This window comes from Eretmochelys imbricata, chromosome 1 (assembly GCF_965152235.1).
Source record: "Eretmochelys imbricata isolate rEreImb1 chromosome 1, rEreImb1.hap1, whole genome shotgun sequence".
NCBI classification, from domain to species: domain Eukaryota; kingdom Metazoa; phylum Chordata; order Testudines; family Cheloniidae; genus Eretmochelys; species Eretmochelys imbricata.
The window spans coordinates 218890433-218914587 of NC_135572.1; the positions used below are offsets into that span (position 1 = coordinate 218890433).

A 24155-nucleotide genomic window follows, 5' to 3' on the forward strand; every position below is an offset into this window, starting at 1 on the left:
TTGGATGTTTTAGCTGCATAAAGTCACAGATAAAACCACTGATAATAACTAAAAAGGCAGATGGGTTTGCTATTGGTTCCTTCCTGCAGCTGAAGCCAGTCTCTGAATCTATATATTTCCCTTCTACTTCTTTGTTGTCACTTGTCAGACACAGAGGAGGCCTGGCAGGTGCTTAGGTTCAGCCAGTGCAGTGTGAGGAGGAGACAGCAAGTCAGGCTGGCAATGAAGGGACATGTCTCTACTCCGGGGCTGTGGCTTCTTCTCCTCGCAATTCAGGACATAGCAGGTAAGTCTCCTCTGTGCTTCACCAGGGGAGCTGGGTTAACTGGAATGAGGGTGGTAACTTTTACAGTCAGCTTTTTATCATCGGTGCCCATCTAGGAGCTTGTGACTTTTCCTTTCGGGATTGGATCTTGACACTGTTATCTAGGCTTTTGTTACCTTGAGATGGGACTATTCAAATGACCCTAATGTGGGGCTGCACCTTAAAACCATTCAGAGAACGAAGCTGATGAAAATGGCAGCAACTCACTGAGCAGGGCATCATGCTATGAGCATGTTACAGCCGTGCTGCAGGATCTGCACTGGCTGCCCATCTCTGGGTGGAGGTTAAGGTGTTGGTTAGAATTTATAAGGTCCTTAATGGCCTGCGACCGGCCTCTCTGAGGGATCACCTCTCTCCATACGGACACAGCTATGGTTAGCAGGGACACCTGAGTTGGTTCCCCCTTTTTATAAAGGAGAGGGGTGGCTGGCAGGGTGTTCTCTGTGAGGCCTCCAGGACTCTGAAACTTGTTATCCTGTTTGGGCCAAAATAGCCCAAATTTGTTGACCTTCTGGGCACACTGCAAAAGACACTCGGTTGGGGGTGGGAAGGACCCAGGCTGTGCGTCACATAATGAGAAAGGGGTGGGAAGGAGTTTCTGTAGGTATCTGGCTTGCTGAGTTCCTATTGAAATGGTCACTTCATGCTGCTGGGATTTGAGTGTGTTATCAATGTCGTCCAGGTGCCAACAGTCTTGGTCCAGAATCCAACAGCTCCAAGGGCCAAGTCCTGGCTCCTCACTCCCCCATACACTCACTGAAGCCAGAAGAAGTTTTGCAATTTTGAAGTGAGCAGGATTTATTCAAATAAACCCAGAGCTGATTCCTCCCAGAGAAGGGGTGTGTGCATGTGTTGGGGTGCAGTGTGCAATGCCCTGTTCCCATGCGGGGTATCGGAAGCTCTGCCAGCAGGAAGATTTATCCTGCAGGAGACCTGCCTCCCTCCCCCAGGGTTTCTGCTGGAGCAGAGAAGCTTTGAATCCTAGCTGGAGACTAGAGAAGCCCGACCAGCACAAGCTGCATGGCAGAGGTGCTGTAGCAGGGCCTCTCACGGCCACATTGGTTTCATTCCTACAAGGCCGCCCCTGCCCAGTTCCACGGCTGTTCTCATTCCTCCAGCACAGAGGGGGCTCCAGGCTCCTCGCCACGCAGTGTCCCAGCTCCAGAAAGACTTAACAGCAGTGGGGGAGGGGCAGATCATGAGGTACATCAGCATGTGCTGGTGCGTCTTAGGGAGTGAATCTGGCCCAAAGACTCCAAAACTGATTAACAATAGGATTCAAATTGAATGTGGGACCCAGATATGATTCAAATAATGCAGTGATTGGAACCTGCTGGGCTGGTGTTAGCATCACGAGAATGATCCATGTGTCTGGCAGGGCAGTGAACTGCTCAGCAGTAGCTGGTTCATGGGAACCCGATGTGCTGCTGCGCCAGCCTGAGAAACTGACCCTGACCTTGGTAATCAGCAAGGTCAGTCTCAATTATTGTCTTCGAGAAAAACCTGCCCTGATGTATATTTCACAGACAGCTCAGTAACTGTGCGGTAAGTAGGGGGCTGGTACCCAGAAAATCCTGACAAAACCAACCATCTAGCAGGTTACTTGGACTTTATATTTCAGATTCCCAAGAAGTTCCTATGTAATGTGCTGGGATTAGAGCCCATGACACAGCTGTACATGACGGGAAAGCATGGAATTCTGTGGTGACTTCTGCTGATCAGACTGACATTGCAGGGGATGGACAATTATTACCACGTGCGGGATAAATTGCTGCACAATTGTGGGATGGTGTCATATAGTGATGCCAAGCACATGTTCAGCTCAATGCATTTTTGTTGGATTGCTGAGGAAATGTGTATCATCCCTTTGATATTTTTTATTTTCTATGGGAAATTTGAGTTTTCTTCACATGAACACAGACACAGTGATGTGTGTGTGGGGGGTGGTATACAGCATAGGGGATATCACCATGTAGCTTTCCCTTTCCCTCAGTGCCCGAATCCTCCTCCCTGAGCAGAGGCCAAGTCAGTCTTTGCCAGAAGATCGTGTTTCACAATTATTGACCTCTTTACATTGTGCAGGAAAGCAAATTTGTAAAACGATGTGGGGTCCAGGCAAACAAATGAGAAAATATCAGGGGTGGGCCAAAGCGGCAGGTTTCACTCCCAGACCCAGATCTGAACTTTCCCATTGTTCAGAGTGCTGGGTGTGGTCATTATTCCAAGTTGGGCCACAGTAGTGGAGCCAGTATATGAGAGGTGCAGTATGTAAACGTGATTGTTATCCAGAAAGGTGCTGATGGCTGCCATCGGGGAATCTTTGATCCCAAGACAATGAATGAAAGCCAATGGCAGGGCGAGAACTCTCTTTTAGGCTCAACAGATGGAGCAATCAAGATACTTTTTGTAGTAAAAACAGCTGCAGACAGTGGGGGCTACTGCCAAAGGCACAAGGCACATGGGCAGGGCAGAGCTAAGCCAGGGGTTTCCACTGTTGCCAAAGCAGGGGCTAGGATACTGGCGTCAGACTGTGTCTGTTGTGGGGAGAAGCCAGTAGAAGGAGTTGTGACCGGGATCTTGGAAGCAGAAAGGAAACAAAGCCAGTTGGAGCTCACTGGAGGGGCAGGCTGGGGGATTTCTGAGCAAGGAAACTGCCGGCTGTTCTTAGTTTCTACTGGGCTCAGGGAAACAGAACTGTGTGTGCACTTAGCTAGAGCAGTGTTGCAGCCTTGGGTCCTGCCACAAGTGAACATCACGGAGTTAACTCCATTGAAAAAAAGCCCCTATTTTTCTTAGTGCAGACCAGGCCCCGTGGGTTGCCTGTGGGACTGCCCTGAAGTGAGCCGTACCTGAATAAACACCCCTGTGGATTGCAGGAAAGTGAGTGTTTTGTATTTCCTTGGCATTAAAGGAGCAGGATGGTCTGGCCACGTACTGGTGTGAACTGCACTGTTCTCTGAGCTCCACAGGGGCTCCATAAACACAGTGTCCCTGGCTCAGCCACCCACCGTGGCAACCAGCCTGTTCCAGGGCTCACAGTGGAACTCTGCATGTAGCCGTAACTCATTGGCATTGTAACGATACCCATACTTGATCCCAGTCTCAGGGACAGTCCTAGCTCTTCACACCCTGTCCTGGGGGCAAGTTCTCCTAGCCAATATCCCAGGACTGAGCCAATATCCCAGGACTGTGTGGCAGGCAGTGGCCCATCCTCACATTCCCTGTTAACTGCCTCCTTCCCAGCAGCCAGCTTTGCCTCTCCACAACCTCTACAGATACAAACAACTCTAGAGACAACTGGGGGCAGGGGGTGGAACTCAGAGCAACTGGGAGAAAAGCAGCTTGCAGGGAGTGGGGGCAGAGTCTGCTGCTCATCTGGGGAAGGAGCAGCCTGTACATGCAGGGCGGAGAGGCCAGGTAGAAAGGGGAGAAGAGAATGGGGAAGAGCCCAGGGGAGGAGGGCGGGAAGAGACAGGTGGAAGAGAGAAATGTGTGGGGCAGGTGGGGAGAGGAAGCTCCGGTAGGGAGCACAAGGCTGTAATGCCAAGCTCCACAGAACAAAAGTTGTGAGGTTAAAAAAAAATCCAGTCTCATTTTTCCATCCATCTTTGGACTGTAGAACCCCCCTCTACTCCCCTGCCAGCGTGGGGGTGAGAATCGCAGGCTGAAAAGTCACCCTTTAGTGCTCCTGAATTGCACGACTCCCCCGGCTGCTCAGCTGGAGACTGCGCTTACCCTCCCCTCACCCCTGAGATGGGAACTGCCGTCCTTTGCCCCGCACTGCCTTCGCTCTTCCCTCCTGGTTCAGTTCCTCTGACAGACGAAGGGCTGGCTGGGAAATAGCTTGACAGCCACTGAGCTAATTCATGCAGCATGGTTCACACTCGCACACACAACTTCTGTTACTGTTCAGGGGCGAGTTACAGACAGAAATACTGGAGACCTTCACTCTGATCTGACATTAACCCTTCACATAAATTATGTCACCATAACACGACAGGTTTGGTTTAGCCTTTTGCAAACAGCAACACTTCCCTGACTTCCTCCACCCCACACTGCCCCTGCAACTTCTCCACCTGAGACCGGGAAGCACTGCCCCCATTCTAGAGACCCCTCCCCTCTCCTGCCTGTGTCCCCTTTGCTCCTGCCCCCTCCCACTCCTAACCCCATCCTCTGCCTATTCCAGACTCCGTTCCCCTCCCCAATACTACCTCCTGCCCCCTTCCCCGCAACCCCTCCCCTACCTCCTGTCCACTGGCACCAGACTCCCCACTCCTCCATCCTCCCCAATCCTCCCTCATGTGCCTCTGCTCCAGGCTCCCTCCCATCCTCTACTCCACACCCCTCCCCTCCTCACCCTCTTGCTGCCCTGCTTCAAACCCCCTCCCTCCTTCCCCCACAAGTTCACCCTTCCCCACCCCTCCCTCCTCTTTCCCCCGTGTAAGACCCCCTCTTCTCCCCAATGCCTCCTTCTGCCCCCTCTCTCTTCTCTCCCCCTTCCCCTCTCTCCCTCCTGCCCCTGATTCCTCATCCCCTCCTTACTTCTCACTCCTGTCCCCACTCCAGACCCCTTCCTCTCTCCATGCAGACCCCGTTCTCTAAACCCCCTTCTCCTCCCCTCCCTCCTGCCCCCTGCTCAATAACCCCATCCAGCCCCATGCTCCCTGCTCCCCACTCCAGACCACCCTGTGCTCCATCCTGCCCCAATTTCAGATCCCTGTCCCCTCCCCTCCCTTCTGACTCTCTTTCCTGCCTCCCTGTTAACTCCCAATGCAGACACCCATCCCCTCCCCACTTCTCCCTCCTGCCCCTGCTTTCTAACCTCCTTCCTGCCCCCCACTTCAGTCCCACCTCCTCGCTCCTGCCCCTTCCTACCACCCTTTCCAGAACCTCCTCCCCTCTGTCCCTTCTGCCCCCTGCTCCAGACACTCTCCCTTCCCCACCCTCTTTCCTCCCCTTCCTCCAGAACCCCCTCCCCACCGCTTCCTCTTGCTGACTCATCGTATTTACCCCATTCCCTTACAACCCTTGAATCTGCCTCCTGTCCCCGCAGTGCCCTGCTCCCCTCACTTTCCCCATCCTCCTTTCTCAGGGTCTCTGCTGCCCATCACGGTCCCTGGGTCCTCTCCAGCCCCCTCAGCCTCACAGAGACAGCCATGTTCCCAGTGGGCTTTAGTGGGAAGTGGCAGCCAGCTTTACTCAGGGCGGCCTCACTCCCACATGCCGACAGACTGTAGGGAGATGGCGGCTGTAATGGTGCCCCGCATAAGGCTTTATGTAAATATACTTATGAATGTATATATGACATAATTAGAATGTGTTTTATGCTACATTTGTCATGTAACATATCTCTGTAAAGGTTATGAGCTACTGAATCTATTCATCCTATTTATATGCATGTATCATTTTTGTATTCGAAGTTATGAATATTGGCTGCATACTTGTTTGATTCTGAGTAGGTTTTAGAGAAGCAGTTGGTCTATTCTCAGTAAGTGCCCAATAAAGAAGCCCTAAGCCAACAATGAACTTGGAGACATTAATCCACATCTGGGCTTTCCCAGGAATGTGGATTGGCTGGTAAGGAACTCAGTCGTGCAGAGACTTGTGACTTGCCCAGGTGACTCCGAAACTCCATTTTGTCTTCAGCTGGCTAAAGAGAGAGCCTCTCCACCCCAAAGATACCTAAAAGAAACTGGAACAAAGGACAGTAACTACAGGGGGCGTAAGTGATTGCAGGACCCAGACTAGAAGGAGACTAGTCTGTAAAAGAGAGCATCCTGGAACTGATGAGGTTTTTATCTGTATTCAGTTTTATTACGGTATTAGGCTTAGATTTGCATGTCTTATTTTATTTTGCTTGGTAATTCACTTTGTTCTGTCTGTTACTACTTAGAACCACTTAAATCTATTAATACGGGGGGCGGGGGGGGGGGGCAAACAGCTGTACATATCTCTCTTTCAGTGCTATAGAGGGTAAACAATTTATGAGTTTACCCTGTATTAGCTTTATACAGGGTAAAATGGATTTATATAGGGTTTGGACCCTATTGGGAGTTGGGCATCTGAGTGTCAAGGACAGGCAAACTTCTGTAAGCTGCTCTTAATTAAGCTTGCAGTTTGGGGCATGTGGTTCAGATCCTGGGTCTGCGTTGAAGCAGACTGGTGTGTCTGGCTCAGCAAGACAGGGTGCTGAGTCCCAAACTGGCAGGGAAAGCATGGGCGGAGTAGTCTGGTCACATCAGGTGGCAGCTCCCAGGGGGGTTCTGTGATCCAACCCGTCACAGCAGCATTTTGCTGGCTTCAGCCCCAGTGACAGTGACAGGAGATGGCACCATTTGGAATAAGGGAAACTCAGTGAGTTGGCGCCTTTCATCGTGTTCTCACGAGACAGGTAAAAACACCCCAAATCGCCAGAGTGGGGATAAAATGGGGAGAGCTGCAGCATTGACAGCCCTGAGTGTGAGGCCCTGAGATGGGATCAGGTGGAGCCATGAGGCAGCTCTGGGCATGTCCCATTCTCCTGGCTCTGGGTGCGGATCCCCTGCTGCCGGGTGCGGACTCTGCTGTGATAACGCTGGGGAGGGGGGTCCCTGCTCGCTCTGACCTGCTCTGTGTCTCTCTTTGAAGGTGCTGAGGAGCTGAGGCTGGTGGATGGAGGCAGCCCCTGTGCCGGGAGAGTGGAGGTTAAACACCAGGATCAGTGGGGGACGGTGTGTGATGATCGCTGGGACATGGCAGATGCTGGAGTTGTCTGTAAGCAGTTGGGATGTGGAGCTGCTGTCAGTGCCCCTGACAAAGCTCATTTTGGACTAGGATCTGGAAAAATTTGGCTGGATGAAGTTGCCTGTCGTGGTACTGAGTCTGCTCTCTGGCACTGCGGGAACAACGGATGGGATAAGAGTAACTGCGATCATGGAGAGGATGCCGGAGTGACCTGTTCAGGTAAGAATCAGCCAGCTCAGTCCTGAAAGGCAAATCCCCTGAGACAAAAGGGCTTGAACTCAGAGAGCGTCGTGTGCCTGTGACCCTAACGAGAAATGAACAAAAGCCGGAGCAAGTCCTGTCATTATTTTTATTACTGAACTGTAATTATTACTGTTCATGTCTCTGGCCACTGAGGATCCCCCTGTGTGACTGTGAAGCATTTTTGTTATGTCATTTCCAGTTGTTTTAATGCCACATCTTTCCTTTCCCTTTGAATGGCTCCCATTTTGCAGTTTGTTTTCTGAATATGAGTCAGTGACAGGGAGGGACCCGGGGCCAGTGGGTCAGGGCTCATTTGAGAGAAATCTGTGACCCAGCCAGGAGCTTCCTGCTCTGCAGGGCTGAAGGTTTCTTTAGGATGCAGTTGTTCATGAGGGCACTAGCAGGGCTGGGGCTGTCTGCCCCACAGGGGCCTGTGGCTGCCGTTGGCAGCTGCCATTTTGGAGGGAAAATATCTGAGAAACGTAGCCATCGTCAGGGAAAATTTTAAAGAAAATCATTGAATTAGCAAACTTGCCTGTTTCCCAATAATGTGTCTGTTTATCTATAGCCATTAACGTCTGTTTAAAACTTTTATATGATTTTCCATTGGGATTTCCAAAGAGGCCAAAAAGAGTTTGGTGCCCAACTGGCATTGACTTTGAATAAGACGATTGATCCTAAGTGCTTACAGGCCAGATTGTTAAAGATATTTAGGTGTCTAAACCTGCAGATAGGTGCCCAGTGAGATTTTCAAATGTGCCTGGTGCCAAACTCCCAGGAGTTTTGGAAAATCCCACTAGGCACCTTTGTGCATTTCCAGGCAGCTGAATGCCCTTTGAAATCTGATCCTGAGTCATTTTTGAAAATGGCACATAAACCCCTAAGTCACTAAGGCACTTTTGAAAATGTTGCCCTGAGACTCAAATCCAGATCCAGACGCCCAGCCAAAGGAGCTGGGGAGATGCACAGAGGGTGGGGCATTTATGAAGATTCTGACCTCCCCCCCGCATAGGGTGACCAGGGAATGGGAGGATCCTCCTGGCTTGACCGGAATTAGAGTTCGCTCAGAGCACCCCCCCGACCCCAGCCTGTTTTGTTACTTTTCATGTTTTGGACCAACCAGTAATAGAAAATTACAAAATCTCTGATACTCTCTAGGCCAGATCTACAGAGTTTCATATTATGGAGACATTTGTTGTGACTCAATAGTTAACATTACAACTATGGGACCCTTAGAAGTTTTATTTTAAACTCTTCTCTTAACATTTGGTCGGAGTAATACCTCCCTCTGAATATAGTACATGGAAGAGAGAATATTTTCCTATAGTTCCAAAAGTTTTAGCAGCTGCTGTTGGCAATGGGAGCCAAGGGTTGTGTTTAATCTTGGCCCTTTCTTGGATTTTGAGTGTTTCAATGACTAACCTTGAAATTCTCTTAACATGGGGGAAGGGGCAGTAGCGGGGGTCGGGGGGGGGGGTTATGCGCTTTCCTAGTCTTTAAAAATAAATAAAAAAGATCGGAGAAAAGAACTTAGTAAAAAGGCACTTCATTGCCAGGACTTTGAAACTCTGGAGACGTAAAATACAGTGGGCTCTTTCAGATGTAACCCCTCTAACCTGGTCCTAACAATGGCACAATGCCTGGTGTTGCCCACCCAGCAAGTGCCCAGCAGGGCGTCCCTCTCCTCTGAACCTCAGCAGGAGGAGGGAGCTGCACATGAACCAAGGGGTATCAGAGCAGACGTCCCGTCTGTGCACCTTTCTGTAAAACGGCCGCTGCGTCTCCACTGGAGCTGCACCTTTGCAGCGGGGATAAAGTGAGGGTTGTTCCCCATCCCCGAGCTGAAGGCTGGAGAGGAGGAGGAGTCTTTCCATGGCCTGTATAGTTATGTCCATTCCTGTCACTAAGCCCCATCTTCCCTGGGTAGAGGTGCAGGGCCAGGTCATAGGACCAAACCAGGGTTCCTTACTCAGGCAATCAGCCAGTGACTGTAATGTGAGTTTGCTTTGTACAGACTGAGTAGAAACAGAATAAAGGACTCAGGATTGGGCCCATTCAGAATTATTCCAGAAATAACCAACCAGCCGCCTACAAACTAGCCCTGTGCACTAGATATCACTGAGAACAAACACCTACGGGAGCTGTGACTGTTTCTGCACCAAGCGATTTTTGAGAGATGCTGTCCTGGCAGAATACTAGAAAACTTTCCAAAAAGGGTCAAGTATCAGAGGGGTAACCGTGTTAGTTTGTATCCACAAAAGCAATGAGGAGGCCGGTGGCACCTTAAATCTGTTAGTCTTTAAGGTGCCACCGGACTCCTTATTGTTTTTCCAAAAAGTGACAGTGATCCTCTTTTATGCAGTGTTGTTGTAGCTGGGTTAGTCCCAGGTTGTTAGAGAGACAAGGTGGGTGAGGCAATATCTTTTATTGGACCCACTTCTGTTGGAGAGAGACAAGCTTTTGATCTGACAGAGAAGAGCTGTGTGTAAGCTCAGAAGCTTGTCTCTTTCACCAACAGGAGCTGGTCCAATAAAAGCTATTACTTCAGCCACCTTGTCTCCCTCAACCCCTTCTCGTCCAGCTTTCACTTCTCATTTCCGGTTGGATTAATACCAAACTTTGACAAAACGTTCTCCTCTGCCAAGGTCCCTGCCACAATCAGTGCACAGGCTGGTTGGTGCCCTGGGAATGAATCAAGGCGGAGTAGTGAAGGAGGCTGTTGTCTGGAGGCCCACAGCTTCACTGGTTGCAGCAGTGGGAAGGTGCATAGCCAATAAGGCAGGGGATTGCAGGAAGATGGAGACTTTCCATGAAGATTTGCTCCTGGCTGCTGTGGGCGAGAGTGACACCAGGCACCAGAACTGAGATGAGGGAATGTACCAGGAGGTGCCCTTGCTCCTGTCTTCTTACCCTGCAGAAACGGCACAGACTCCACTAGTTGTGCATTGACCGTGCCATTGGTTTTGAGCTGGCTCGACCAATAACGCTATAGTCCACACGCAACGGTCTGTTTACAATATCCTCTGTGTTTGGCCCTCTCGTCGGGACCTGAGAAGAAGAGAGATCTCCCTTCCCTGAGGCCTTTCAGTGACTGGGCTCAGCTCGCCCTGTTCTCCCTCTCTTTCTTCTCTCTGGGGCATCCTTCCTGTGCCACTTTATTAGATCTGGGCTCATGGGCTACTTGGCTCTTTTTCCCACCCAGCCCACCAGCCTTCTTCTCTACTTACTTTCTTTGGGGGACTAATTGGCATCTAAGTGTTCAGAGTGCAGGCTCATCTATTCACTCCCGGCCCCCTGTCCCAGGGAGACTGTCTTCCGCTATTGGGCCCAGGCTGTGCAGAGAGGAAGCCTCCTGAATTGAATGCAGAAGGGGCAAGAACCAGACTGGGGTTAGAGGGGGAGAGTAGATTGGCACAAGGAGCCTGTGGGGTCGCGGGGGCTGGGGGGATTCCAAGACTGAATACTGGTGTGGGGAGAGAAACTGGGACAGGGAGGGAAAGGGAGAGATGGGGACTGGCTGGGCAAGGAGACTAGGACAGGGAGGAGGGAAGGGGGAAGAGACTATTAGTGGCTAGGCAGGGTAAATAGAACAGGGAGTCGGGGATAGAAACTGTGACTTGCTGAGCAAGGAGATTGGGAGCTGGGGGAGACTGGGACTGACTGGGTGAGGTGTCTGGGACTGGGAACCAGTGGGGAGGAACTGGGGGTGGGTGAGGAGAGACAGACCAGATAAGGAGCCAGGGTGTCGGGGGAGTCTAAGACTAACTGGGCAACAAGACTGGAATAAGCAGCTAGGGTGGGGTGGGGGACACTGAGAGCAGATCTACATGAACATTTAGTTTGTGGCAAGCTGGGGGGGGTAAATCTGTTGCATACTAAGTGTCCATGTGGTCCATGCTCGCGCACTAACAGTTCCCTAGTGTGCTTTGATCTACTCCCATTTTAATGCTCAAAGGTCAGAGGTTGTGTTCCAACCCTCCTGATGACTCACGTGGGTGTCAACATGATTCCACATCTTGGAAGTCTGTTTTTTTTCAGTTTGCTTTTTTTTTAAATCCAGGGAATTATGCACAAAACATTACTTGTAAGGAACATTAAGTTTGCAAAGTTGAACCATAAAAAAATAAAGAAATGGCAGAATTAAAGTTGTCTTTGCCACTTTATTTTGGCCCATCTGTACATATGCATTAAGATACAGTCTTTCATTACATGATAACTTGCTATTTGCTCCACAGGACCCCTGCCTCATTCAGTGCACAGAATAGACACTGCTCTGAATCAGGGCTGTGGAGTGAAGGTTGCTGTTGTCTATAGGACCCCTGCCTCATTTGTTGCAGAAACTGTGTGCTGTGTGTGAGGCAGGGGATTGCAGAAAGAGAAAGGAGGATCTCTTGTTAAGGCAGGTGAATGCTGCCCTGGGGAACTGGATTCTATCCCTGCCTTTGCCACAGAGATCCTATGTGATGCTTGGCAAGTCACTTAAACCAAATATTTCACAGGTGGTCATTAATTGTGTGTTCCTCATTTTATGGGTGGCCCACTTGTAACCAGGGGGGTCTGGTTTGCAGAAGTGCTGAGCACTCACTGCTGTAAACTGAAGTCAGTGGGAGCCGTGCTGCACAAGCCAAAGTACTCTGAAAAACCAGGACCTAGGGGTCTCAGCCCAAAATCAGTGGATGCTTTTGATAATTTTGTCCATAGTGTCGCTGGGTTTCAGCTCCCTATATGTAAAATGAAGAAAACAACACTTCCCTGCCTTCCAGTGATGTTGTTAAGAGACATTCTTTAATGTTTTTGAAGCACTCAGGTGGTATAGAAATGAGCGCCATAGAAAAGCCCATGAGGAAATTAACAATTCTGTTGTAGGATTTCAGTTTAGATGGTGTGCAGTACATAAGGGCTGGGGACACTCATTGAAGCCATTCAGTGAGCACCATTTCTTCTGTGCACTGAACGAGGTGGGGGTCCTGTGGAAAAAAATAGCATATAATCATGTAATTAAAGACAGTATCACAACGCAGAGTCACAAAATGGACTAAATATGATAAGTACAAGTCTGGCATTCTGAATGTTTGAATGCTTCTCTTTGCAAACTTTAACTTTCATTTTGATTCATAGCTGTATAGATTTTAGGACCAGAAGGGAGCTTTAGTGTGACCTTCTGGGTAACAAAGGCTATGGAATTTAATCCAGTCACTTCTGTACTTAATCTAATAACTTGTGTTTGGCTAAAGCACATCTTCCAGAAAGGCATCCAGTTTTCTTCTGAATACTTCAGGAGGTGGAGAATCTTCTGCTTCCCTTGGTAGTTTGTTCCCATGTTTCATCACTATCACTGTGAAAAATGTATGCCTTACCTCTAATAGGAATTTATCTGACTTTAACTTCCATCCATTGGTTCTTCTTATGCCTTTCACCACTTGATTAAGAAGGCCTTTAGTATGCAGTGTTTTGTCCATGCAAAGGTATTTATACACTGCAATCAAGTCACTTCTAGGTCATCTTTTTGATAAGCTAAACAGATGGAGCTCCATAAATCTCTCACTGGAAGAGAAGGCTCATTTTCAAGCCCCGGAATCATTATTGTGGCTCTCCTCTGCTCCCTTTCCAAATTTTTAGCATCTTTCTTAAAATGTGGACACTAAAATGGGATGCAGTATTGGTCTCCCCAGTGCTGTGTACAGAGGTAAAATGACCTCCCTAATAGAGCTGGTCGGAAATTATCCGACGAACCAGTATTTCAAAGGAAAATGCCAGTATGTTGAACTCAAAATTTCTCATGAAAGTGAACTGGGTTCAGTGAACTTTCTTGAAACAACAGGTATGGAGGGTCTGGTGGAAACCTTCGTGGTTCCCTGCCAGCTTCCCTGGTGGGCTCCTGTTAGATCTGCCATGTATATTGTCCTCGGGCTGGGTACCCCAGTCTTCTATGGTACGCAGTTCTGGGGCAGCCTCATCGAGCCAGTAGAAGTTTTGCAAGTGCGAGGTGAGCAGGATTTGACTCAAATATGCCCAGAGCTGATTCCTCCCTCTGAGGGGATGTGGGTGAGGGGATGTGGGTTAGGGTGCAGTGTGCAATGCCCTGTGCCCATGAGGGTACTGGAAGCTCTGCCAGCAGGAAGATTTATCCTGCAGGAGCCCTGCCTCCCTCCCCCAGGGTTTCTGCTGGAGCAGAGACACTTTGAATCCTAGCTGGATACTAGAGAAGCCCGACCAGCACAAGCTGCATGGCAGAGGTGCTGTAGCAGGGCCTCTCACGGCCACATTGGTTTCATTCCCTCAAGGCCGCCCCTGCCCAGTTCCAGGGCTGCTCTCATTCCTCCAGCACAGAGGGGGCTGCAGGCTCTTTCCCATGCTGTGTCGCAGCTCCAAGCAGACATAACACCAGTGTGAGGGGAAAGAGGGCATGGGGGGGGGTGATCATGGGTTACAGCAGCAAGTGCTGGTGCAACACATGGAGTGAATCTGGACCAAAGTCTCCAAAACAGATTAAAAATCATGTTTAAATAATACAGTGACTGGAACCTGTTGGCTGGTGTTAGCAGCACGAGAATGATCCATGTGTCTGGCAGGGCAGTGAACTGCTCAGCAGTAGCTAGTTCATGGGAACCCAATGTGCTGCTGAGCCAGCCTGAGAAACTGACCCTGACCTTGATAATCAGCAAGGTCAGTCTAAATTATTGTCTTAGAGAAAAACCTGCCCTGATGGAATACGCTGAGGTGGTTTGTAAGCAGCTGGGATGTGGATCTGCTGTCAGTGCCCCTGGTAATGCTCATTTTGGAGAAGGATCTGGACAAACTTGGCTCATTCTAGTTGATTGTGGTGGTGACCAGTCAGCTCTCTGGGACTGCAGTGATGCAGGATGGGGTGCATTCTCCTGCCATCATTCTCGTGATACTGGAGTGATCTGCTTAGGTAAGAACTTGGCCAACCTGCCCCCTTCGGAAACTCCCCATGAGGGAGAGGGGACTGAACCCATGTGAGACATTCCTAGTGACTCAGAGCTGTATTGTGCCCTGCACTGGGCAGACGGGATGAGCAGGCTGTGCCATCGTCTAGGCCCCTAGCCGGGGGCAGCTGGGGCAGTTGTTGTGGGGTGGCCCCATTAGCAGGTCTGTGCTGATACATGCCTGGGTACAGCAGCCCAGTGTCTCCCCGGGGCAGCAGCAGCTGATGTGACCCTGCCTGTGGCTGCTGGAGCTGGGGCCGGGGGGGGCGAGTGCTGTGGAGCTTTCCCCAGAGTTCCCTGAAGCAGCGGGGGAGGAGCCCTGAGCCTGCCCGTGGCAAGGGGGAGGGGCCAAAACAGCTGGGGTAGGTGCAGGGAGCAAAAACTGGCTACACTGCACCACACGGCTCCCTCTTTCCCCTAATCTCCCCGCAGGGTCAGGCAGGGAACTCCCACATGGTGCGTAGCTCTTTGCTCCACAGCCTGCCTGGCAGCCTTCCCACGCAGGGTGGGCTAGATTTACCCCCAGCACAGTGTCATGGAGACTGCACCTGGATCCCTCTGCACTCTGCATCTGGGAGATAAACGTGCATACGTAATCTGGCTGCATCAAAACTAGTGCAAGAAATATGCCTGCGTTTGCACAGAGTGACTCATGCAATGAGAGAAACAGCCCCTGACGCAGGTAAGACTTAGTGTAGGAACATCGGTCACTACAGCTGGCTGAACAGGGATAAAGCCTCTTTGTTCTGATTAGCTCAGTTTGCACCTCTCGGCTAGTCCCTGATCACCACCATTAGTGAGTTCACACCTGAGTGCTGGGGTCAGTGGTTTACGTCTCCCCCTCCCACCTTACTATCACTTACTGCTCACTCACTCACTTACTATCCTCATTCACAGGATCTCCAGAAACGGTGGGGAATGTTCACCCCTGCCCTGTGCCCTCTCAGCTGCGGCTGTGTCAGCACAAAGGGGCCACATTCACCAGAAGCCCCCACCCTTTCCCTCAGAAATATCCCTGGTACAGTGGGAACCTCCTCAACAGGCCCTTAAGTGGAGTAACCCCCAGCACACGGAAGTACGCTGGCTCCCCTCTCAGTCCTGTGCCAGGTTCAGCACTTCTGCAAGGATCTACTGGGGCCAAGGTTCCCTCTCTGGGCTTGATTCTGAGAGTCCCCTGTAAGGGGAGCCCTGTAGTCGAATGTCTTGGCTGATTCTGTTGTAACTGACTGAGCTGCACTGTCCTTAGTTTCCAAACTTTTTGTCCCTGAAATACACAAGTGCAGAGAGGAGCTCGTTTGTATAATGGGAGGAGCCAAAAGCAGTAACCTGGCAGCCACACCCCCATTCCCTGCTGGGCCTGTTCTTGTCTCTGCGGCAGCAACTCTGGGATTGTAAACCCTGAATTTCTGGGCCTGTTGCTGCTGCTCGGGAGATTTGGAGAGTATCCAGAGGCTATAAAGGAACTTGACTGGCTATTTGGGAATTAGTCACAAGCAATTTCCAAGGCAAATGCTGAATAAACACAAAGTGGAAACCTATCTGTCTGAGAAACTTTCACTCCATCCATCCCACTCCAGTGCACCTCCTTTCAGGGATGTAACCCATCATGATCCCAAAACAAATGATGAGCCACATAAATTGTGTCCCCTCATGTTAAGTATTGAAAATTATTTACCTCAGAAATAAAGAATTGTTGCCATGAGGTTACAAAGATATTTACGACATAAGCTTTTGTTTTTTGTTAGTCTCTAAGGTGCCACAAGTACTCCTTTTCTTTTTGAAAGACATTTATGACATTTCCTCAGCACTTTGTTTCATGTGTGAATGATCAGTTTGTGTCCTTTGTTTTCGGTCTTTTTCACACATTGGCACTTTGATGGGTTCAGTCACAGAGACCCCCTATGACTGTCACCTGATGTGCTGAATTTACCTCTGAGCCCGTTTTCCCTGCCAGTTTGGGACTCCAGAACCCTGCCTTCTTGAGCCAGACACGTGAGCCTGCTGCAACACAGACCCAGGTCTTGTCCATGCCCCTAAATCTCCAGACCTTAGGTGACCTGCTGGGCAGTTGTTGGTAATCTCCAGAACCCAGACACCCAGATCCCAATGGGATCCAAACCCCAAATAAATCCATTTTACTCTGTATAAAGCTTATTCAGGGTAAACTCATAAATTGTTTACCCTCTATCACACTGATATAGAAATATGCACAGCTGTTTGTTCCCCTTGGTATTAATCACTTACTCTGGGTTTATCAATAAACAACAGTGATTTTTTTTAGTATAAACAGTAGGATTTAAGTGGTTCCAAGTAATAACAGACAGAACAAAGTAAGTTACCAAGCGAAATAAAACAAACCATGCAAGTCTAGGCCTAATACATTAGGAAACTGATTAGAGGTAAATCTCACCCCCAGAGATGTTCCAATAGGTTTCTTTCACAGACTAGACTCCTTCCTAGTCTGGGCCCAATCCTTTCCCCGGTACAATCCTTATTAGTTCCAGCAGGCATCTTCGGTGAAAAGCAGGGGCTTTCTCATGACTGGGACCACCCTTGTCTTGCTCCACCCCCTTCTACAACTTTGGCACAAGGTGGGAATCCTTTGTCTCTCTGGGTCCCCACCCCTCCTTCTAAATGGAAAAGCACCAGGTTTAAGATGGATTCCAGTATCAGGTGACATGGTCACATCTCGCTGTAAGGCCTCATTTTGCATTACCCATGGGCTGGCCTACACGTACACAGGCAAGCTTGCAGGTAAACAGAGCCATTTACAGTCAATTGTCCAAGTCAATGGGAGCCATCAAGATTTTACACCACCATTAATGGCCCACACTTTACATAATTACAGTAGGACCTCAGAGTTATACTTCATATTTCTAGTTTCAGATACAAGAATGAAACATTCATAGAAATAGGAGGCATATATTCAGTAGATTATAAGCTTTGTAATGATACCTTACGAGAGACCTTTTGCATCAAACATATTCCAGTTACATCCTATTTACATTCATAAAGCGTGTAGAGTGCAACGTCACAGGCACCACATCTGTGCCTTGACAGGTGTCACAGATCTGCAGGATCTGTGCTATGCCCCAGCTTTTAAACAATCCTGGGGAAGAACCCTTTCAGTTTGCCAGACCCCGCAAAAGTCCCACGCTTCCTTAAGGGTAGGTTACGTAGCCTCAACGCCTCCGAGACAGAGCCTCTGGGCTCCAACACTCCTTTTTCACTCCATATGCTCTGCCCACTGGGTTCAACTGAGATAGACCCCAGCTTAGAGACGTTTATACTCATCAGGGACCAATGCACCTCAACAGGTATCTGCAGTGACACCTGGCAGCCTTTTCAGACCACAGCAGGATTTACTGGTCAACTGGAACACACCGTCAGGAAGTTCTTCAGTTAGCACAGAGAAGAAGCAAAATGATGATATGGTCCATACTGGCCAAGTCAGGGCTCCCATGAGTCATGCTGCTGTGGACCCATCTTGGTTTCCACTTTTTCTCTGTCTCTTTGTCTCTCAGTCCCAGGTGAACTCTCGTGTCTCTCCAAAGGCCAGCTCTTGTCCTAGACTCCTGTCACTGCTCCGTCCATTGTCCTCCTCCTGCTGACCCCTGCGGAGTTCACATGTTCTGCCTGCTGAAGTTTCCCAGGGTTAGTTGTCAGTTGTTCAGTCCCTGAGGTTCCCATTGTCTTTCAGGATCCTCCATTAATATAGGTGAGCTCCAGCCAGTCCTGTAATGACTCATTCATCCCACCCTAGACAGTTAAATGATACATGTCTTCAGCTCTCCCCCGGAAGAGCTTTGTAATCTTATTGCACTGATTGGGTAACAATCCTTATCCTGGTAAGTCACTGCCCTGCCAAGCATTCATAAAAATATTACACAGAATTCCCACTTCATCACCGCAGTTGAGAGTTCTGCTGCCCAGACACAGCCGCTGTAAAGTTGCCCAGTGTCTGTCTTAGGGCAATGCTCACATGTACGAGCCTGCACAATGACCCTTCCCCATCCGGACAAGCACTGGTTGGATGTTGAAAGGCCCCACTTTATCAGTCAGTAATCAGCTCAGCTGCTTTGCCATTTTCCCTCTCTCTCATTTCTCCTGTCTGCCCCACGGCTTTCACATTCTGCACCCACATAAAACCTGCCTGGCCAATTATCCATATCGCACCAAGGCAAATACAACTCAGTTCCCATAGTTAGGATCCTACCAAATTCACGGCCATGAAATCTGGTCTCCCCCCGTGAAATCTGGTCTTGTTTGTGCTTTTACCCTGTACTATACAGATTTCACAGGGGACCGACATTTCTCAAACTGGGGGTCCTGACCCAAAAGGGAGTTGCGGGGTGGGGGGGTCGCAAGGTTATTTTAGGGGGATTGTGGAATTGCCACCCTTACTTGTGCACTGCCTTCAGAGCTGGGCGGCCGGAGAGCAGCAGCTGTTTCCCGGGCACCCAGCTCTGAAGGCAGCGCCCCGCCAGCAGCAGTGCAGCAATAAGGGTGGCAACACCACACCAGGCCACCCTTACTTCTGCGCTGCTGCTGGCGGCGGCTCTGCCTTCAGAGCTGGGATCCCAGCCACCAGCCGCCGCTCTCCAGCTGCCCAGCCCCGAAAGCAGTGCCACCAGCAGCAGCAGCAGCACAGAAATAAGGGTAGCAGCATCGCAACCGCCCCCTACAATGTCCTTGGGACCCTCCCGACAATTCCTTTCTGGGCCAGGACCCCGACAATTACAACACCCTGAAATTTCAGATTTAAATAGCCAAAATCATGAAATTTATGATTTCTAAAATCCTCTGACAGTGAAATTGACCAAAATGGACGGTGATTTTGGTCGGGCCCTCCCTATAGTCTACACGCCAGGCAGCAATCCTATATACACACGCAGTATGCGGGGGGGAGCATAAAAACAGACTTGTCTCCCCAGGGGAGAACAGCGGCGAGGTCAGCACAGAGCATGGCCTTGTTAAAAATGGTTATCGAGTAGGACCCCGGTATACCAGCTTTGCACGTACTCCAGCCACTTGCATCAAATTTACCCAGGCTTGCACTGGAGGCTAAGCACAGTGTAGAGTTGTGCTAACCACTCCCTCCTTTGTTCAGCCTCATTCTCTTTTGGAGCGTGACTCTTGTCTCATTACCTGCAGCTAGACTGGTTGAGTTAAACCTTTTCACACAGGCAACAACCACTTCAGAGGTGGTGGGTCGGTGTAACTCACTAGTAGTGATGTGTAAGGACCACTTTACTCCACCTTTACATGAGTGCAGCTGCCTACACATAGCGCTATGGAGACCTGAGCCCTCTGTGTGCACATAGCCCTGCAGTCACTGCTAGAGTTAAACATTTCTCACACTGGTGACCAATTTATCATCACTGGAGCTCTACGAGTCCCGCCCGAGACAGGAGGTCGTTGTTCATTCTTTGCAATGAAGGCCAGACTCTCCTTACTGCCTGGGGACAGACAGCTGCGCATGTCAGAGGCTGTGGAGTTAAGTTAAAATTCCCTGACAAAGACTTCTTTCACACAGAGTTCAGGTTGCCCAAGGTATCCCATTCCCTTGGGGTGGGCAAAACTCAAACCCCTGAAAACCAGGTAATCCAGAGTTAAGGTGAATGCCAAGGCAGCCTTAACTCTGCCCCCTGGAGCTGGACTAGCCATTGCCATTGGGAATTGTTTTCAAGTGCTCCAGCTGCAGTCCCTGTGTTAGGTGTAGCTGTACTGAATGGTGGAGGCGATGAGTTGGAGCCATTTGGAAGAGCTGTGATTGTGATATGAGATCTGGTTCTGAGACACCCATGTGATCAAAGGGAAGAGATGCCAATGTACCTGGAGGGATCCAGTATGCATCATTTCAGCGCTGTGTTCTGCAGGGTGTGTCAGTGGTGGAGCACAGGCATCTTCTTGCCGTGGGGATTGCAGCAGTGAGGTGGGAGATGGAAGCAGTCTGTGTGTTTAATGATGGGACGGTGAAAGGACAGTGTAAGATGAAACACTAAGTAATGGGGAGGGGGTTGTGAGAAGGGGCAAAGGGTTTGTAAAAGGTAACAAGTGTGGGGTTGTTTCTGACTGGGGAGGATGGTCAGTGTTTGCAGGGCACTGGCCACTGCAGACCCCCCTCTGTGACTGTTAAATGTTTTCATTTTCTTGTTTGCAGATGCTCCTGTCCCAGGCCTTTCCTTTCCCTTGCAATGGCTCCCATTTTACAGTTCATTTGCTGAATGTGGGTCGGTGTCATGGAGGGTCTCAGCCCAGCTTTGGGACCTGTGGCCGGGGTGGAGGCTTAGGTGGGAGGAATCTCTGATCAGGCCAGGAGTTTGCCTGCTCTGCGGGGTGGAAGGTTTCGTGTTGATGCCGTCGTTCATCAGGGCAGTAGTGATGCTGGTGCTGTCTGCCCCATGGGGTGCTGGGACTGGGGCTGCCAGTTGCCACTATTGGGGGAAAATATTTGGGAAACTTAGTCATGGTCATAGAAACATTTAATGAAAATCATTGAATTAGTGAATTTGCCTGTTGGCAAATAATGTGTCTGGTTCTTTATAACCATTAACTTCTGCTCAAAAATTGTTTATGAATTTACACTGGGCTGATGGGAGTTCAGTGCCCAATTTGCTTTGACTTTCAGTGAGACTATGGATCCTAAGTGCCCAAGGGCCAGGTTATAAAAGATATTTAGGTATCTACAAATGCAGATAGGTGCTCAGTCGGATTTTCAAATGTGCCTGGTGCCCAACTCCCAGGAGATTTGGAAAGTCCCAGTAGATGCCTGTCTGCACTCCTAGGTGCCTGAGTGTCCTTTAAAATCTGGCCCTGAGTCACTTTTGAAAATGACATGTAGGCTCCTAGGTTACTGAGGCACTTCTGAAATTTTTACCCTTAGACTAAAATCCAGACCCCCGTACCCAGCCAGAGTAGCTTGGGAGATGTGCAGGGTGCAGGGTGTTTATGGAGCCCCTTCCCACCCTCATAGGTTGACCAGGCAATGGGTTGATCGTCCCCGCTCTCTGATACCCTGTAGATCTGGTGTAGCATAGAGGGCTCAGCCAAAAGCATCTCTCAGGCTTACACAGCACAAGAATATTGTATTATGGAGGAATTTCCTGTGACTCCATAGTTAACGTTACAATTATGGGTCCATTATAAGTTTTATTTTTAACTTTTCTCTTTTTAACAGTTAGTAGGAGTAATAAATTCCTATTCAAAAGGCACAAGGAAGAGTAGAATATTTTCCTTTAGAATTTCAAAAGTTTTAGCAGCTCCCCCTGGCAATGGGAGCTAAAGGTAAGTGTTTAATATTAACCCTCTGTGGATTGTGAGTGCATTGGGGAATTGGGGAAGGGGTGGAATAGGGGCGGGACTGAGGGTGGAGCGGGAGTTGAGCACCCCCTGGGAAAATTGGAAGCCAGCACCTAGGCCTGGATTACAATAACAGTCTTACCATGGAGTCACAGACAGTGCCCTTAGACCAGTGGTGTTCAACCTGCGGCCTGCAGGCTGCACATGGGCCATCAGAGTAATCTGTTTTTGGGCCGCAAGACAGTTGTTTACATTTGCACAGCCACCCGCAGCTCCCAGTGGCTGTGGTCTATAATTCAAAATTGTAGCAGAGATGTAGTCATCTGCCAGTTTCCCAAAACTCTCTCAGGGCTACCCAGAATAACTCTGGGGATCTCCATCTTTTTGTTTACTTATTCCACCCTGTTAGAATCCAGACAGTCCAGAGATGAAGGATCCCTGAATCCAGCCTTATAGCTTCATCTCACAGAAAACAAGCTGGCAGGGTCACTACGCACATGAACTCTTCCTTTGGTGATGGAGAGTGAGGAATTCATTTAGAGTGTTTGCCTCCGATCATCACACACAATGACCACTTGCTTTGAAATTAGCACTTTTCTGTGAAAGTTCTTCATTTTCCACAAGGCTTCTTTCTCGTTTGATTAGTTATTTCGTTACCGGGCTATACACAGTGGAAATGTTTGCTATTGCATTATAACGGGATACAGATAAGTGAGAACCATGCAAATAAAATGGTTAGTTTTCTTGAAGATTAAACTCTCTTATACATTTACACATTTACTAATCACTTTGATCAATACTAATGCACACGTGAATGGGCCAGGCTGTGCATTTGTAAGCTTTCAGTGAGACCTGGGGCTTTGGCATGAGCTGGCACCTGGTCTGCCAGCATCACAATCAGAGTGCAGGCTCATCTGTTCGCTCCCGGCACTCTGTCCCAGGGAGACTGTCTTCCTCTATCAGGCCCAGGCAGTGCAGAAGGGAAACCTCCTGAACTGAATGTAGAAGGGACAAGAATCAGACCAGGATGAGAGGAGGCGGGTAGATTGGGACAAGGAGCCTGTGGGGTGGCCGGGGGGGACAGACGGACATTCTGAGACTGGATACTGGTGAGAAGGGAGAAACTGGGGCTGGGAGAGAAAGGGGGAGATGGGAACTGGCTGGGCAAGGGGACTGGGACTGGGAGGAGGGAGGGGGAGGAGACTATTACTGGCTAGGCAGGGTAAATAGAACAAGAGTCGGGGGACAGAGACTGTGACATACTGAGCAAGGAGGCTGGGAGCTGGGGGAGACTGGGACTGACTGGAGAAGGAGGCTGGGACTGGGAACCAGTGGGGAGGAACTGGGGGTGGGTGAGGAGAGACAGACCAGAAAAGGAGCAAGAGCGTGGGGAGAGTCTAAGACTAACTGGGCGATGAGACTGGAATAAGCAGCCAGGGTGGGGTGGAGAAGACCGAGAGCAGATTGACATGAACATTTAGTGTGTGGCAAGCTGGGGAGTAAATCTCCCCTGCTCTGGCCTGCCAGGCACCGAGTGTCCATGGGGCCCGTGCTGCCACGCTCTAACAGTTCCCTCGTGTGTTTCGATCTGCTCCTGGTTCCCAGCACTGGGGAACTGTTCGTGCGCAGCAGCAGGGTCCACACGGACACTCAGGGTGCAGCAGGCTAGTGCAGGGTAAATTTACACCCCAGTGATTTACACCCCGCTCTATCTGCTGGATCTCTGGGCAGAGGGGGTGTGTTCATGTAACTCTCTCCCGCTCCCAGCAGCTGTCAGGGAAGAACTCAATCAGACCCTGCTTACACCTGCCATTTCCTTGTATTTTTAAACAATAAAAAACTGGGTTGGGCAGGAACTTTATAAAAATGTGCTTTATTGTCAGGACTTTGAAACTCTGCAGAAAACAGATCGACCTTCACCAATGTAACCCCCCTAATCTGGTACTAACAACTGCTCAATGCCTTGTGCTGCCCACCGAGTAAGTGCCCAGCAGGGTGTCCCTCTCCTCTGAACCTCACCAGAAGGAGGGAGCTGCACACAAACAAAGGGGTATCAGAGCAAAAGTCCCCTCTGTGCACCTTTCTGCAAAAATGCCGCTGCATCTCAGCTGGAGCTGCACGATTGCAGTGGGAATCAAGTTCAAGTTTGTTATAGGGCGTTTGAAGGGCCAGACTGCCTAGTGGTTGGTGCCCCTGAACTCCAGCCCCTGGTTTTCAAGGTCAATTTCCTCAGTCTTTTAGGCAGTGAGGTAGGAAAACCCAGGCCCTCCCTCTCTATCAGGTCCCAGCCCAGGGTCCTGCATGCATCAACCCCCTAAATAGGGGAGGCCTCCCAGCAAAGAGTCTAAATCCACTGCCCTGGGCTACTTTCTACCACTGTTCCTTTCATTTGGGGCATGGCCCCCTAGTCCCGTTTGCTGGGTGGCTTGCATCCCATAGTGCCGTCTCGTGGATCTTGAGTGGCCCCATGCTGTGGTCCCAGGCTCCTTCAGGTGGGGCAGCCACAAGTTTTGTGAGACTGAACCCCACAATATCTCTGGGCTTCAGGGACCAAGTTACTTCAGTTGACAGAGGCTCCTTGGTCTCCTCCCCAGTCCCCCTTGGCCAGGGAG

General features: G+C 49.9%; 1 protein-coding gene across 1 annotated transcript in view; it reads left to right on the top strand.

Annotated features, from left to right (window-relative positions):
- Positions 1 to 222: 222 nt before the first annotated feature.
- LOC144268795 (antigen WC1.1-like) overlaps positions 223 to 24155 on the top strand; it is a 58883-nt gene continuing 34950 nt past the window's right edge. The window contains exons 1-2 of the mRNA XM_077824036.1: positions 223 to 286; positions 6953 to 7267. Coding sequence (XP_077680162.1) covers positions 223 to 286; positions 6953 to 7267 — 379 coding nt within the window. The remainder of the gene's footprint in view (positions 287 to 6952; positions 7268 to 24155) is intronic.